Source organism: Lepidochelys olivacea (assembly GCF_965140295.1).
Source record: "Lepidochelys olivacea isolate rLepOli2 genome assembly, chromosome: 12".
In the NCBI taxonomy this organism is placed as follows: domain Eukaryota; kingdom Metazoa; phylum Chordata; order Testudines; family Cheloniidae; genus Lepidochelys; species Lepidochelys olivacea.
In genome coordinates, this window is record NC_140422.1 from 20,622,118 (window position 1) to 20,638,353 (window position 16,236).

The 16,236-nt window shown below is 39.9% G+C and overlaps 1 protein-coding gene across 2 annotated transcripts in view; it reads left to right on the plus strand.

Annotated features, from left to right (window-relative positions):
* Positions 1–16,236, plus strand: part of URI1 (URI1 prefoldin like chaperone) — a 71,986-nt gene that overhangs the window by 18,146 nt on the left and 37,604 nt on the right. For both annotated transcript variants that reach the window (XM_084644376.1, XM_084644375.1), the window contains exon 2: positions 12,161–12,195. In XM_084644376.1, coding sequence (XP_084500502.1) covers positions 12,161–12,195 — 35 coding nt within the window. The remainder of the gene's footprint in view (positions 1–12,160; positions 12,196–16,236) is intronic.

Genomic DNA, 16,236 nt, shown 5'->3' on the forward strand with positions numbered 1-16,236 from the left:
GGAGCTTCTAACAAAGTGGCTGATGCACTCTCCCGTGAAAGTTTCCCAGAATCAACTGGTTAAAATCGTCCTTGAGATGTGGAAAATATTGTTAGTCTTTATGTACTTGGTAGTATATTTAGAGATGCATGTGTCTTATTAACTCTGTTTTCCTAGAGCTCCAGGAAGAAATCCCAGCCAGTGTTTCACCCTAGCTGAGATTTGGGGGGCGTGTCATAAATATAAAGGGAAGGGTAAACCCCTTTGAAATCCCTCCTGGCCAGGGGAAAGCTCCTCTCACCTGTAAAGGGTTAAGAAGCTAAAGGTAACCTCGCTGGCACCTGACCAAAATGACCAATGAGGAGACAAGATACTTTCAAAAGCTGGGAGGAGGGAGAGAAACAAAGGGTTTGTGGGTCTGTCTGTAGTCGTCTTGGCCGGGGACAGAACAGGAATGGAGTCTTAGAACTTTTAGTAAGTAATCTAGCTAGGTATGTGTTAGATTATGATTTCTTTAAATGGCTGAGAAAAGAATTGTGCTGAATAGAATAACTATTTCTGTCTGTGTATCTTTTTTGTAACTTAAGGTTTTGCCTAGAGGGGTTCTCTATGTTTTTGAATCTAATTACCCTGTAAGATATATACCATCCTGATTTTACAGGGGGGATTTCTTTATTTCTATTTACTTCTATTTTTTATTAAAAGTCTTCTTGTAAAACACTGAATGCTTTTTCATTGTTCTCAGATCCAAGGGTTTGGGTCTGTGGTCACCTATGCAAATTGGTGAGGCTTTTTATCCAACATTTCCCAGGAAAGGGGGAGTGCAAGTGTTGGGAGGATTGTTCATTGTTCTTAAGATCCAAGGGTCTGGGTCTGTAGTCACCTAGGCAAATTGGTGAGGCTTTTTACCAAACCTTGTCCAGGAAGTGGGGTGCAAGGTTTTGGGAAGTATTTTGGGGGGAAGGACGCGTCCAAACAGCTCTTCCCCAGTAACCAGTATTAGTTTGGTGGTGGTAGCGGCCATTCCAAGGATAACGGGGGTAATATTTTGTACCTTGGGGAAGTTTTAACCTAAGCTGGTAAGGATAAGCTTAGGAGGTTTTTCATGCAGGTCCCCACATCTGTACCCTAGAGTTCAGAGTGGGGGAGGAACCTTGACATGGTGGCACAGTGGTGGGATTAACCTGAAATCATTTTGAGATCCAGTTGAGATTTTTTGAACTAGAAATACAGATTTTAAAAAGGAATTTTTAGGAAGTCCAGAAGGCAGCTTTGAAACTGAAAGCAGCTTGGTTTCTCTCTGCTTTGTGGCCAAGCAGAGACAAAAGGGGATTATCTTGTGAATTGCAGGTTTTCTTGCCTGGAGGCAGGGTACTTAACTCCTGCAGGGAAATTCACAGTCTTCCAACCCAGAGGTTTTTTTTTTTTTTCTTTTCTTCCTAAAAGTAAATAGGGGGTGTGTGCTCTACCCATTTGCCTGGAGACAAAAGTGGCAGGGTTTTTTTAGGATTTTGATTTTTTTTTTTTTTGTTTTACAAGGAGCACAGGTTTGAAAAGAAATTTTTTTCTTCTTTGGGCTGGGTAAGCAGGTTTCCAAGTAGTTGGAGGTTTTTTGCTTTAATTTGGGCCCAGAGCAGAGACAAGGGAATTGTCTTTTTCTGTAGGCTGACAATCACTATCAGAGAATAGGTATTCTATTCCAGCACAGCAAAATTTTACAGCCAAGTTTTGTTTGTTTATTTCTAAACCTCGGGTGTAAAGTTAGTTAAAAACAGAGAGGTTAGAATGGCCAAATCCTCAGCTCGACTACAGCTGGAATTAGCCAAATTTCAGGCTGAGGAAAAACAAAGGGAACATGAAAGACAGATAGAACTCATGCAGCTGAAGAAGGAACAAGAAAGGGAGGCAGAACAACACCAAGAGGCTGCCCACAAGAGGGAAATGGAGGCAAGGAAGCATGTGGAGGAGGAGAGGGAAAAAGAGAGGAAGCATGTGGAGGAGATGGAGAGGATAAAGGCCCAGCAGAATATACCAACAAACCCTAGCAATCCTTCTCCAGGTACCACTTCCCATCCCAGAAAGTTCCCCACCTACAAGGCAGGTGATGATACTGAGGCCTTCTTAGAAAACTTCGAAAGGGCCTGCCTTGGGTACAACATCTCTACTGACCAATACATGGTAGAGCTGAGGCCGCAGCTCAGTGGACCCTTAGCTGAGGTGGCAGCTGAAATGCCTAAAGAACACATGAACAAGTATGAACTGTTTAAATCCAAGGCGAGAGTCAGAATGGGGATAACACCCGAGCAGTCTCGTCGGAGGTTCAGAGCCCTAAGGTGGAAACCAGACATGTCATTTACCCGACATGCCTACCACATTGTAAAACATTGGGATGCCTGGATATCAGGAGCAAGTGTTGAATCTCCAGTAAATTTGCCCTTCCTAATGCAAATGGAACAATTCTTAGAGGGTGTTCCTGAGGAAATAGAAAGATACATCCTAGATGGGAAACCCAAAACTGTAATTGAGGCAGGAGAGATTGGAGCCAGATGGGTGGAGGTGGCAGAGAAGAAGAAAACTGGTCGCAGTTGGAGCGGAGACCAGAAGGGACCACCCCAGACCACACCCTATTACCGGGGGCCGCCCAAAGCCCCACCTACCTCCCAAAGAACCCTCCAGACCCCTTATCGTCCCACCACCCCGTTCTCCAGCAACCCTCCTCGCCCCGGTGACCCGTCAGCTGGACGATGTTTTAAATGTAACGAGCTGGGGCATGTAAAGGCCAACTGCCCCAAGAACCCCAACAGATTACAGTTCATTGCACCGGAATCACACCAGAGGTCCACAGGCCCAGATACCTCCCAGATACCCTTGGAGCGGAGGGAAACTGTGAGTGTGGGTGGGAAGAAGGTCACCGCGTGGAGGGACACCGGAGCACAAGTGTCAGCTATCCATGCTTCCTTAGTGGACCCCAATTTAATCAACCCAGAGATCCAAGTGACGATTCAACCCTTCAAGTCCAACTCTTTCAATTTGCCTACAGCCAAGTTGCCTGTCCAGTACAAGGGCTGGTCAGGAATGTGGACTTTTGCAGTCTATGATGATTATCCCATCCCCATGCTGTTGGGGGAAGACTTGGCCAATCATGTGAAGCAGGCCAAGAGGGTGGGAATGGTCACCCGCAACCAGGCTAAACAAGCCGTGAGGCCTAGCTCTGTTCCGGAAACTTCTATCAGGACCCAGTCAGAGGTGATGGACCTGGACCCCAGGCCAATGTCTGCAACAGCAGTAGTGGATCCAGTCCCAGAGACCCAGACGGAACCAGTCCCAGAACCGGAACCAGCCAAACAACCAACACCAGACCCCGTGTCAGCACTGAATCCAGTACTTGCAACCTCAACACCAGAGGGCCCCACCGAACCTGAACTGGCAGCAGCCGATAACCCTACACAAGAGGCTCAGCCGGAGCCTGAATCCCAACATAGTGCACCAGCGGAGAGCGGTTCACAGTCAACAGAAACAGCTCCATCCCCTATATCGCTTCCAGAGGGACCAAGCCTAGGTCCACAATCCCATGAGGAACTGATGTCTCCAGCATCAAGGGAACAGTTCCAGACCGAACAGGAAGCAGATGAAAGCCTCCAGAGAGCTTGGACGGCGGCACGGAGCAACCCACCGCCTCTCAGCTCTTCTAATAGATCCAGGTTTGTTGTAGAAAGAGGACTTTTATACAAGGAAACTCTTTCTGGGGGACACCAGGAAGACTGGCATCCTCAGAGACAGTTGGTAGTTCCAACTAAATACCGAGCCAAGCTCTTGAGCTTAGCCCATGATCACCCTAGTGGCCATGCTGGGGTGAACAGGACCAAAGACCGTTTGGGGGGGTCATTCCACTGGGAGGGAATGGGCAAGGATGTTTCTACCTATGTCCAGTCTTGTGAGGTGTGCCAAAGAGTGGGAAAACCCCAAGACCAGGTCAAAGCTCCTCTCCAGCCACTCCCCATCATTGAAGTTCCATTTCAGCGAGTAGCTGTGGATATTCTGGGTCCTTTTCCGAAAAAGACACCCAGAGGAAAGCAGTACATACTGACTTTCATGGATTTTGCCACCCGATGGCCGGAAGCAGTAGCTCTAAGCAACACCAGGGCTAAAAGTGTGTGCCAGGCACTAGCAGACATTTTTGCCAGGGTAGGTTGGCCCTCCGACATCCTCACAGATGCAGGGACTAATTTCCTGGCAGAAACTATGAAAAACCTTTGGGAAGCTCATGGGGTAAATCACTTGGTTGCCACTCCTTGCCATCATCAAACAAATGGCATGGTGGAGAAGTTTAATGGAACTTTGGGGGCCATGATACGTAAATTCGTAAATGAGCACTCCAATGATTGGGACCTAGTATTGCAGCAGTTGCTCTTTGCCTACAGAGCTGTACCACATCCCAGTTTAGGGTTTTCCCCATTTGAACTTGTATATGGCCGTGAGGTTAAGGGGCCATTGCAGTTGGTGAAGCAGCAATGGGAGGGATTTACACCTTCTCCAGGAACTAACATTCTGGACTTTGTAACCAACCTACAAAACACCCTCCGAACCTCTTTAGCCCTTGCTAGAGAAAACTTACAGGATGCTCAAAAAGAGCAAAAAGCCTGGTATGATAAACATGCCAGAGAGCGTTCCTTCAAAGTAGGAGACCAGGTCATGGTCTTAAAGGCGCTCCAGGCCCATAAAATGGAAGCATCGTGGGAAGGGCCATTCGTGGTCCAGGAGCGCCTGGGAGCTGTTAATTATCTCATAGCATTCCCCACCTCCAACCGAAAGCCTAAGGTGTATCATATTAATTCTCTAAAGCCCTTTTATTCCAGAGAATTAAAGGTTTGTCAGTTTACAGCCCAGGGAGGAGACGACGCTGAGTGGCCTGAAGGTGTCTATTACAAAGGGAAATGTGCTGGTGGTGTGGAAGAGGTGAACCTCTCCATGACCCTTGGGCGTATGCAGCGACAGCAGATCCAGGAGCTGTGCACTAGCTACGCGCCAACGTTCTCAGCCACCCCAGGACTGACTGGACGGGCATACCACTCCATTGACACAGGTAATGCTCACCCAATTAGGGTCCAACCTTACCGGGTGTCTCCTCAAGCTAAAACTGCTATAGAACGGGAGATCCAGGATATGTTACAGATGGGTGTAATCCGCCCCTCTGAAAGTGCATGGGCATCTCCAGTGGTTCTAGTTCCCAAACCAGATGGGGAAATACGTTTTTGCGTGGACTACCGTAAGCTAAATGCTGTAACTCGCCCAGACAACTATCCCATGCCACGCACAGATGAACTATTAGAGAAACTGGGAAGGGCCCAGTTCATCTCTACCTTGGACTTAACCAAGGGGTACTGGCAAGTACCGCTAGATGAATCTGCCAAGGAAAGGTCAGCCTTCATCACACATCTCGGGCTGTATGAATTTAATGTACTCCCTTTCGGGCTGCGAAATGCACCCGCCACTTTCCAAAGACTTGTAGATGGTCTCCTAGCGGGATTAGGAGAATATGCAGTCGCCTACCTTGACGATGTGGCCATATTTTCGGATTCCTGGGCAAACCACCTGGAACATCTACAAAAAGTCCTTGAGCGCATAAGGGAGGCAGGACTAACTGTTAAGGCTAAGAAGTGTCAAATAGGCCTAAACAGAGTGACTTACCTTGGACACCAGGTGGGTCAAGGAACTATCAGCCCCCTACAGGCCAAAGTGGATGCTATCCAAAAGTGGCCTGTCCCAAAGTCAAAGAAACAGGTTCAATCCTTCTTAGGCTTGGCCGGTTATTACAGACGATTTGTACCGCACTACAGCCAAATTGCTGCCCCACTGACAGACCTAACCAAAAAGAAACAGCCAAATGCTGTTCAGTGGACCGGAAAGTGTCAGAAGGCCTTTAACAAGCTTAAAGCGACACTCATGTCTGACCCTGTACTAAGGGCCCCAGACTTTGACAAACCGTTCCTAGTAACCACAGATGCATCCGAGCGTGGTGTGGGAGCAGTTTTAATGCAGAAAGGACCTGATCAAGAATTCCACCCTGTAGTGTTTCTCAGCAAAAAACTGTCTGAGAGGGAAAGCAACTGGTCAGTCACTGAAAAAGAATGTTATGCCATTGTCTACGCTCTGGAAAAGCTACGCCCATATGTTTGGGGACGGCGTTTCCACCTGCAAACCGACCATGCTGCACTAAAGTGGCTTCACACCGTCAAAGAAACTAACAGAAAACTTCTTCGGTGGAGTTTAGCTCTCCAAGATTTTGATTTCGACATCCAGCACATCTCAGGAGCTTCTAACAAAGTGGCTGATGCACTCTCCCGTGAAAGTTTCCCAGAATCAACTGGTTAAAATCGTCCTTGAGATGTGGAAAATATTGTTAGTCTTTATGTACTTGGTAGTATATTTAGAGATGCATGTGTCTTATTAACTCTGTTTTCCTAGAGCTCCAGGAAGAAATCCCAGCCAGTGTTTCACCCTAGCTGAGATTTGGGGGGCGTGTCATAAATATAAAGGGAAGGGTAAACCCCTTTGAAATCCCTCCTGGCCAGGGGAAAGCTCCTCTCACCTGTAAAGGGTTAAGAAGCTAAAGGTAACCTCGCTGGCACCTGACCAAAATGACCAATGAGGAGACAAGATACTTTCAAAAGCTGGGAGGAGGGAGAGAAACAAAGGGTTTGTGGGTCTGTCTGTAGTCGTCTTGGCCGGGGACAGAACAGGAATGGAGTCTTAGAACTTTTAGTAAGTAATCTAGCTAGGTATGTGTTAGATTATGATTTCTTTAAATGGCTGAGAAAAGAATTGTGCTGAATAGAATAACTATTTCTGTCTGTGTATCTTTTTTGTAACTTAAGGTTTTGCCTAGAGGGGTTCTCTATGTTTTTGAATCTAATTACCCTGTAAGATATATACCATCCTGATTTTACAGGGGGGATTTCTTTATTTCTATTTACTTCTATTTTTTATTAAAAGTCTTCTTGTAAAACACTGAATGCTTTTTCATTGTTCTCAGATCCAAGGGTTTGGGTCTGTGGTCACCTATGCAAATTGGTGAGGCTTTTTATCCAACATTTCCCAGGAAAGGGGGAGTGCAAGTGTTGGGAGGATTGTTCATTGTTCTTAAGATCCAAGGGTCTGGGTCTGTAGTCACCTAGGCAAATTGGTGAGGCTTTTTACCAAACCTTGTCCAGGAAGTGGGGTGCAAGGTTTTGGGAAGTATTTTGGGGGGAAGGACGCGTCCAAACAGCTCTTCCCCAGTAACCAGTATTAGTTTGGTGGTGGTAGCGGCCATTCCAAGGATAACGGGGGTAATATTTTGTACCTTGGGGAAGTTTTAACCTAAGCTGGTAAGGATAAGCTTAGGAGGTTTTTCATGCAGGTCCCCACATCTGTACCCTAGAGTTCAGAGTGGGGGAGGAACCTTGACAGATGCTTTGCCAGTTAGGCCCTTAGCTAGCAATGTGCTTGTACAATACCTGAATCATACGTACATGGTTGAGTGTTTGCCCATGCAAGTGTACATGTATAGGGCTTGAAAAATCCACTCGCACACTTGCTGCAACAAATAGTAATTTTTCCTAGATATTAAACTTCCATCTAAAAAAATTAATTTCCAGCTTTTATAGTTTAGAACATAGCCATGAAAGTGTGAATTGAGTGTAACAGGTGCAGCGATGTCACCTTGTGTCTGCAAGCCGATGACTCCATTGCCATTTCTAGTGCTTGCTCATAGCATTTTCCAAGCTTCAGCACAAGGAAAACTGATCAGAGGCTTGTCAGTGTGCCCTGCTGCTGTTCAGAATCTGTAGAAAATAGGTAAGAATCAGCTGATTAACTTCATTCTGCTGCTGTGAGAAACATTAGAGTAGGCACTGGAACTGTTTATTAGAGATAAGGACCACCTCAAAGAACAACAGCAAAAAGTCCTGAGTGGGGTGAAATAGCAGTGTTGCTCCATCCCATCTTAATAAAATAGTAATCATTTCAATATTTTAATAGTTCATAGGAGTTGTATTTCATCTTTAAGAACTTCCGGTTGTTAGGGAAGCATTGAGGAGGATGTGTGTGTGCAGAAGCAACAGGTAAAGAAAACATACTTATGAAATGGAAGAGAGACACACTTGCACATAAGGAATTGAGGATTAGTGAACAAGGGAAGCACATACAGGAATGGGGAGCTGGTGTGAGATCACATACATGCACAGGTAAGAACCTATTCCCATGTTACGGGATCAGAATTTTTTGCAATTTTCTGTTCTGTCCTACTGTCCATTCAACCCCATCTTAATGCCTAAGAAGCATATTGTGAGGGAGTGTTGTATTTAGTGATTATATCTCATGACTGTGAGTCAGGAGATTTGGCTTCTACTCCTTGCTCTGCCACTGATTGATGTGTAATTTCAGTTAGGTGACTCAATACTCCAGTAAAATAAGGATAATACCTCTTCAAAAAGGGTGTTGTGAGTCAGTGTTCATAAAGAGAAAAGGAGTACTTGTGGCACCTTAGAGACTAACCAATTTATTTGAGCATAAGCTTTCGTGAGCTACAGCTCACTTCGAGGTCCTCAGATAGAAGATGCATGAGAAGAGAAAAGAGAAAATAATGATTGGCTGCCTGACAGTGTGGGAAATGGGCTTAATGTGGCTGCTGGAGAAGGGAATTTTCCCTTTTAGGACAGCAACAGCGTCTTCTGCTGTGGAACACAGGCAGTCTTTGTATCCTCTTGTCTCAATAGCCTGCAAGCTGCATTGTGCTAGCATTGGGACTGCAGGATGCTTAGAAAGTGAACATGATTCTAAAAATCTAATCCTTTTAATTTTAGCCACTTTTGTGTTAGCATATAGTATATACTAAAAATAAAGAGTATTGTATAAATAAATATTGGTAAGATTAGCTACATTTATGTGACAAAAGAAAATCTGCTGCTTTAATTACAATAGCCACTGTTGCTCCTTTGTACAATACCACCCCTTAGTTCATCTTTCAACTGTGATGTAGAAATCAGGCCTAGCAGTTGTCAAATTTAGGAAAAAGGGTTTAAACTTAAAATAGATTGTTAAACTGCAGTAATGTAAACTTTCTGTTTAAATAGGTTGAAATAATAAAAATCAGATCCAACATTTATCATTCCATTTTTAAAGTTTGGTTCTTAATCAAGAATGAATTGAAACTAAGGGGAGGACAATTTGAAGATATGCAAAATAATCATTTAAAAGCTCTGCTTCTCTGTTTTATTGTCTGCTGTACATGAGGGAGACTCGCAGTATGATGCCCCCTTGTGGCTACCCACAAAATAAATAGCATTAATGAATAAAAGTGCAGAAGCTCTTCAAGCATGGCACACTTTGTGATCCAACTGAAAAACATCAAGCATTTCTGAAATCAAATAGGCAGTTATTGGATCAGGATCTTGAGAAATATTAAATTTCAACAAATCGTTGTTTGGGGTGACGGAGGAAACAAGATACTTGTCTCCTCTCTTTTCATTTAAACTATGAAATGTATTTTTCACAAGTAGATCCTGTTTTAATAACTGAACACTTGATTAGGTAATGTTAAGGTTGCTGCAAGTGTAGTTTAATAACCCTCTACACTTTAAATATTTTAGTATGCAAATAAACCATTGATAACCTCATAAATTTGCAAATGCATACATTGTTATGCCTGGAGGGGAAATAAGTCAGGATTTATTGGTATCACTTAGGCTACAGTTCCTTAAAAGTAAAGCAGTGTTGGTAGCATTAGTTGTCCAGACAAAATGAACTTTAACTCACCTGCCCATGTGTTGATTATTTTTATTTAGCCTGGCAGTAGCTGCATAAAAATTGTGGATCTAGATATTCACTGTTCTTAGCACAGTAGAGCACAGCATGGAATCCAAAGACCTGTATATATATTTTTTCTCTACTTGTTTCTTTGCTGCTGTATTACCAATGGTTATCAAAACAATTTGATTGTCTCAGCAAAGGACATGTAGGTAATGTGTAATTGATCTCTGACTGTGTTTTTTAAAATAATGTCTCATTAGTATAGTAAGTGCTTCAGCCTACAATACTAGTATTACAAATAAAAATATATTTAAGATGGTGCGTTGTAGCACTTATGAAAGATCCCTCACTTCATCCTGGCCACTGAAAGGTTTGTTATTGGTTCTATCCTTCAGTATCCCTTCATGAGAGATTATATCAAAGAATGAAATTATAATTGATTGGTGTTATTGATTTTTTTTTTTTTTAAGGGCTTAAGGGGTCATGGAAACAGCATATGTCCATGTGCTCTTTTACTGATGGCCCATTTTTTTAAATATAAAAAGCATATGTGCCCAATTTACGTATTTACTAATTAAAAAAGCTTCCTGGAAACATTAAGTAGACTATCTTCTGTAACCTTTAACATTGTAGCTAATGGATATAGCCTGGAAATTTTCATAGAAGATTCTCTAAATAATGTAAAATGATTATGAATATGTAACTAGTTAATATGCAGCTATGAAAGGATTATCATGTAGAGGTTAATGAACATGCTGCTCTTATGGTTTGCAGGGCTTTTCTTTTTGTGCTTTTAGCTCACTTCATGCATGGAAAGTCATGTATTGAGAATGGAAAGCTTCCTGTCTTCTTTTTTTTGTAGCTTCTTCTTTAATGGGGCAATTAAGCTGGAACTTTCTTAAAGGATTTTGTAAACCTTTTTTGTGCACTTAATTTATGTTGTGTACTTTGCAATCTATCAAATCTGAAACAGTGAAATATGTTGATATAATATTCTCTGATTCTTCTACTTGTAAAAGCAGTACTCTGTTGTGTACTACTACTGTTATGAAATGTTGCTACTGTATGCGACATACTAGGAAAGCTTTATTTTAAAATAGATTTGTGTATGATGCATTAATAGTATGGTTTTCTGAATGTATATCTTCTAGAAATCTTCCTCTTTGTGCCTAAATTTTTTTAAAGTTAGCAAATACATTAGGTGAGATTATTTTATAGAAATTAAACATAGGATTTAAAATTATAAATTCTTCTGTGACAAAGGACATTTAACCTTGGTGTTAGCACAACCAACTGGATGGCTGAATTTGTCCCAATGTGTTGGATTATTGTGATGGTAGTGAGATCACAAATGTGGGACTAATCCTTCAACCCTTACACATTTGAATAATTTTTAGCTCTCAAAAGAGCCCTGTTCTGTTAGTTTTCAGGCATATTCTCCTATTAATTGCTTTCAAATGTTAGCATTCTTGTGACCATGTGAGAAACAAATATTTGCAAAAATATCTGAAAAAATGTTATATTGAGATTCTAGACATGTTTGATTGCCTCATAGCTTCTTTGCATTTCATGTAATTGAGTGAAATTGTCTCTGTTATACTTTTCAATTTGTGTTGTTGAGAGTTCTGTATGTATTTAAACAAAATGTCCATGCAGTTGTGGTACAGCAGACAAACATCTTGACTGTATGTACTATATGTAATAATGTCTATTATTACTAAACTGAGGTATCCTCCCAAACTTAATATTTTAAAGTACGCAGTCTTAAAAATATTCTGAATTGGTTAATTTTCAGTCTCTTTGGGAAGTCTATATTTTGAAGAAATAAGTGGGCTATTCAGATCATAATTGTTTCCTTAAAAAAAAATAATAGAGGTAATCTGTTTGCATTTAAACACTGTAAAATTCATTTGTACTGTTTTAGAATAAAACTGTAGGTGAAAACATTTGTAGATGTACTGATAAAGTAAAACATTTTCAGGGCTGGTTTTTCTTTTAACTGAACAGGCATGGATGTTACATTGACATCTTGTTATAATTTATATTGGTTTCTTATCCTACAAAACATGTAACATTGAAAATAGATCTGTAGATTGTACAAAATACTCGTAATCTTGTATCATGTGTCACCTAATAGTTATGGAGCAAGTATTGTACCAAAATCTGAATTGGAAAGCTGTAATTTGTTCTCCAGTTATCAGTCTGCATTAGTGTTGTGATAAAGTGTGCTGCTTAAGAACTAACATTCACATGCCTTTGCATTGACAAATAAAAATGTATATAGAGAAGCTACCAAATCTGTAAAGCTACTGTTCTAGTTTCTGATACATTGACATTGCAGCTGTGTGCTTAGCCTTGTTTTTTCATGAGCAGTTATCTGTTTTAATGACAGGTGGTCACTAGCTGCCAAGAAAAAATCCAGCACTGGTAAGTGAAAAATGTTTGATTACATGCTTAAAATACTGATGAAGTAACCTACTTGTGTTTTAGTAAAGTATCAAGCAATTATAGTATTTATAACAATGTTAGTTAAATTTTACTAGTATACTTAAGGTGTATAGTTTGAGATAGCTCTGACTTATTGCACTGTGCCCTCTTTAAAATTCATATTTTCTTTCCTGTGATATCATTGCTCTAACACACAAATATATTTGAACCTTAACGTGTATGCTTCTTTTATACCCTCTTTCCCCTTGCCATTTTTTGCACCAATAATCTTCTGTAAAGAATACTGAATCTGCCTGACTGGATAAAAAGGTGTCAGCAATTTGGAAGTTATTCCTGGGTATTTTTTGTTTTTTTATTATTTATTACTACTACTACAACCACTACAGGAAAGCGCACATGCTTATTTTAAGTAATTTTATGTATATATAGAGAAAACATAATGTTTCAGTATTTTTACAGTAAACTGTTTCGTAAGCATTAATACATGTAACGTTTAGAGAAAAAAAAGTGTCCCTTTAAAGCATTATCTCTGGGCACTATTTTTTTCCTGCTGTTAATTCCTGCTGTGGTAATCCATAGTTAGTAGAAAATATGCCTAGTAAATAGCAGATTCATATGGCATTTGAGGAAAATGTACATTTAATGGTGAATGAAATCTTATGAGTTACAGTGAGATATAACATTTGATCTTACAGATATCAAATTACAATATATCCATGCTGTGTTTACCATGATTTTACTGAGAGAACAACAGGAGCTGTCTTGATTATTGTCTGCAGGGTTATTGCAAAATCACAGCAACTGCCCCTTTAGTGGTGAGATTAAACCTTTGGTTATACACCATCAAGCATATAATATTTTAAATTTATTTTAAGAGGCTTTTTCTTCATGCCTGAGAGATCTCCAAGCAAATAATTTATAGTTAGTGTGTATCAAATGTTTTTAGTTTAAATGCACATAGGCTGCAAGCAGTGGATAAGAGTTTAAAAAAAAAAATCAGGGCAATCTGTACACATCATCATATTAAATTCTGACTATTGGCTTGCAGAAAATAATCTAAAAGTAATATGTTTCACTTATGTTTAAAATTCAGAGACTGCATTAATTTTCAATAAGGAAAGTATTATAGTGGTGCCATTGTTGCTGTTGTAGTTAAATCTGTCAGCATTTCCATAATATGCTTTTCAGGAGTTTATAACTTATCCATACCAATTTAGTCCAGGATATAAGTTCTCATTCTGGGAGTCTTCTTTCCCAAAAAACATTGACCAAAAGCCTAACTTTTTGAACTTTTACAAAATGAAAAGTTTACAAGTTTGTTTGTTTTTTGCTTCTATAAGAATGTCTGGAATTTTCTTCAGAGTAACAGCCGTGTTAGTCTGTATTCGCAAAAAGAAAAGGAGTACTTGTGGCACCTTAGAGACTAACCAATTTATTTGAGCATACAGCTCACAAAAGCTTATGCTCAAATAAATTGGTTAGTCTCTAAGGTGCCGCAAGTACTCCTTTTCTTTTTGGAATGTTTTTGTTTGTGTTTTGCATTTTGGGAGGGTATGGTTTTGTTTTGTTTTAAAACAAACCCTTAGTTAATATCTAATTTTTGGATGTTTTTCATAGAGAACAGGAAGGAAGGATTTGAAATTGGCTGATGTATTTTATATAGCAAAGCAGTTTACAGAGCATGTACATAATTAAAGAAAATGTATTAACATTTGGATCCACATTGTGCAAGAGCTGCGTGCTATGTGTTTCAGCTGAATAATACCATTTTATGAGAATCTTTAAGTAGCCAATGACACAGATAGATGTTAAATAGAATTGGATGAATAATAGCACAGTTTTAAAATACTCCATTTTAATAAATTTCCATTAAAATTCATTTTTTTCTTTTTAATTAACTTATTTTAAAAGTATAGATTTAGAGACATAAATAACTGCTAAAATAATGAGTAAAGCATGGGGTCAGCTAAAGCATTTCCATTTATAGAAGCACTTCATAAGTTGAATCATTGCTAAATAAATATTTATTCTGCCTGAAAGTATAACACTGTTGTTGGTTTTAATTTTTTAATTGTCTATGCAACCAATAAACCCATGAGTTCACATGATCATGTGTCATTAGATGGGGAGAGAGGAAAACTTCCTATATAAGACTGTTTCAGGTCAATTCAATAAATGGATTTATTTTTATTTTCTTGGTTCTGTTATATCTTTTTAGAGCATTGCTGCATTTTCAGAGACTTCCAGAGTAGAGTATGATCCAGTAAGTTCCACTGAAAAACAAAGGTGCATCTTTTAGTCATTCCCCAATACTCTTTCCACTGAACTTTCTCCGACATAATGGTAGGCAACCACATCAAGAAATCAGCTTCCAAGGGTCACTAATATAGAATATGTGCAGTGCCGTAGAATCCTTCTGCCTTTGATGCAGAGCAGTTCCTGCAGCACTCTTATCTGGTTATTCAGTAGTGGTCAACTGCCTAATCCTAAAGGACACCACCTTCTTTTCAGATAAATGGAGAAATTGCTTATCCTGGCTGTCAAATTTAGGAGATGTTTAGTGCTGAAATGATCATTTTTTCCACTCTTGTTTTCCTAGGGATTCCCCTCTTCGTATTTCAAATATAGCAAAAGGGTTTTGACTGCTATTGCTTCTGTGCATCTTTAATAAAGGTTTTCTTACTTTAGAATATGAATTGTCTTCATATCATAAGCAAGGTGAGATTTGTGATGATGGGTTTTGAAGAGTCTATATCTTGATGTTTTTTTAAACCACACAGAAATACTTAAAAGTTCTTCTATTGCATGTTGCCACTCAGTCTTCAAGATTGTTATCCTTTTGGCCTGTCCTTCAACAGCAAGTGTTGACCTCACACTACATACCCAGCTGATCATCTGTGGGAACAAGTTTTCAAATATTTAATCAGATATCAAAACAAACAAGGTTGCATCGAGATAAACATACTAAGCTTTCGAATTCCAACGATGACCACTGGTAACTGTAGAGTCCCTTTAACAAAAAGCTGGAAATGGTGCAGTGTTAAAGATCTTTATCAAGCCTTCATTTCCAGATTCCTAATTAGATGGTTATATAAAAAAAAAGAGAGAAGGAAAATAAAAACTTCTGGCTCTGATTCAGGGGGCCAAAACTGCTAGAAAAATCTTTTATTTTTATATCACTTCCAGCTTTCTAGTCAGCATATTAGCTGAGCAGGATAGACTAAGGGAGAAATCCCTTAGAGAAGTCAGATGAGATAACCACAATAAAATTTTACACTCTGTGCAAAAGCTAACAACTTATTTTCTTTTCTCAGAAGAAAAAGATGCCAGATCTTCAGCCATGTGTCTTAAGGATTCCTGTTCCAAAAAACCTCTTTAGCAGAACGAATTGATTTGTTTTCCCTTGACTTCCATCCCCCACACCTCCAACTAGATTTTCTTCTCATAGTAGCAAGCTGAAATAGATTGTCCCCATTTGTTTGGGAGATAAAAATGTGGTATGACTGCATCATTGCTAATTTTCCATAAAAATAGGAATATCGTTGGCGGCAGAGAACAGAGCTTAAGACTTTTCTTCTTCTATTAACAATAAGTTGTCGTCATATTGCTTCTCTTCTAAGACTCTCACTGTACTTCGTAAATGTTAATGAATTTACCTTACAACAGCCCTGTGAAGAAGGGTGACTAATATCATCATTTTACAGGTGAAGAAACTAAAGCATAAGGGGGCTTGTCTGAGGTTTGTCAGGAAATGTGCAGCAGAACCTGAAATAGGATCCAAGTCTTCAAAAACTATTTTGTGTTTTAATCACAAAGGGTAAAATTTTCAAAAGTGTCTAAAAATAACTTTGGAGCCTTAGTCCATAGGACTCAGTTCAGCATTTTAGACATGTACTTTGAGACTACAAAGTACAGCAGATACCTTGTTGAGTGCTTGAATACTGCAGTGTGTGGTAAAGTTTGATGTTTCTACTAGTGACCACTGTAACAGTAATCTTCCAGCAACTAAAAGAGACAAAA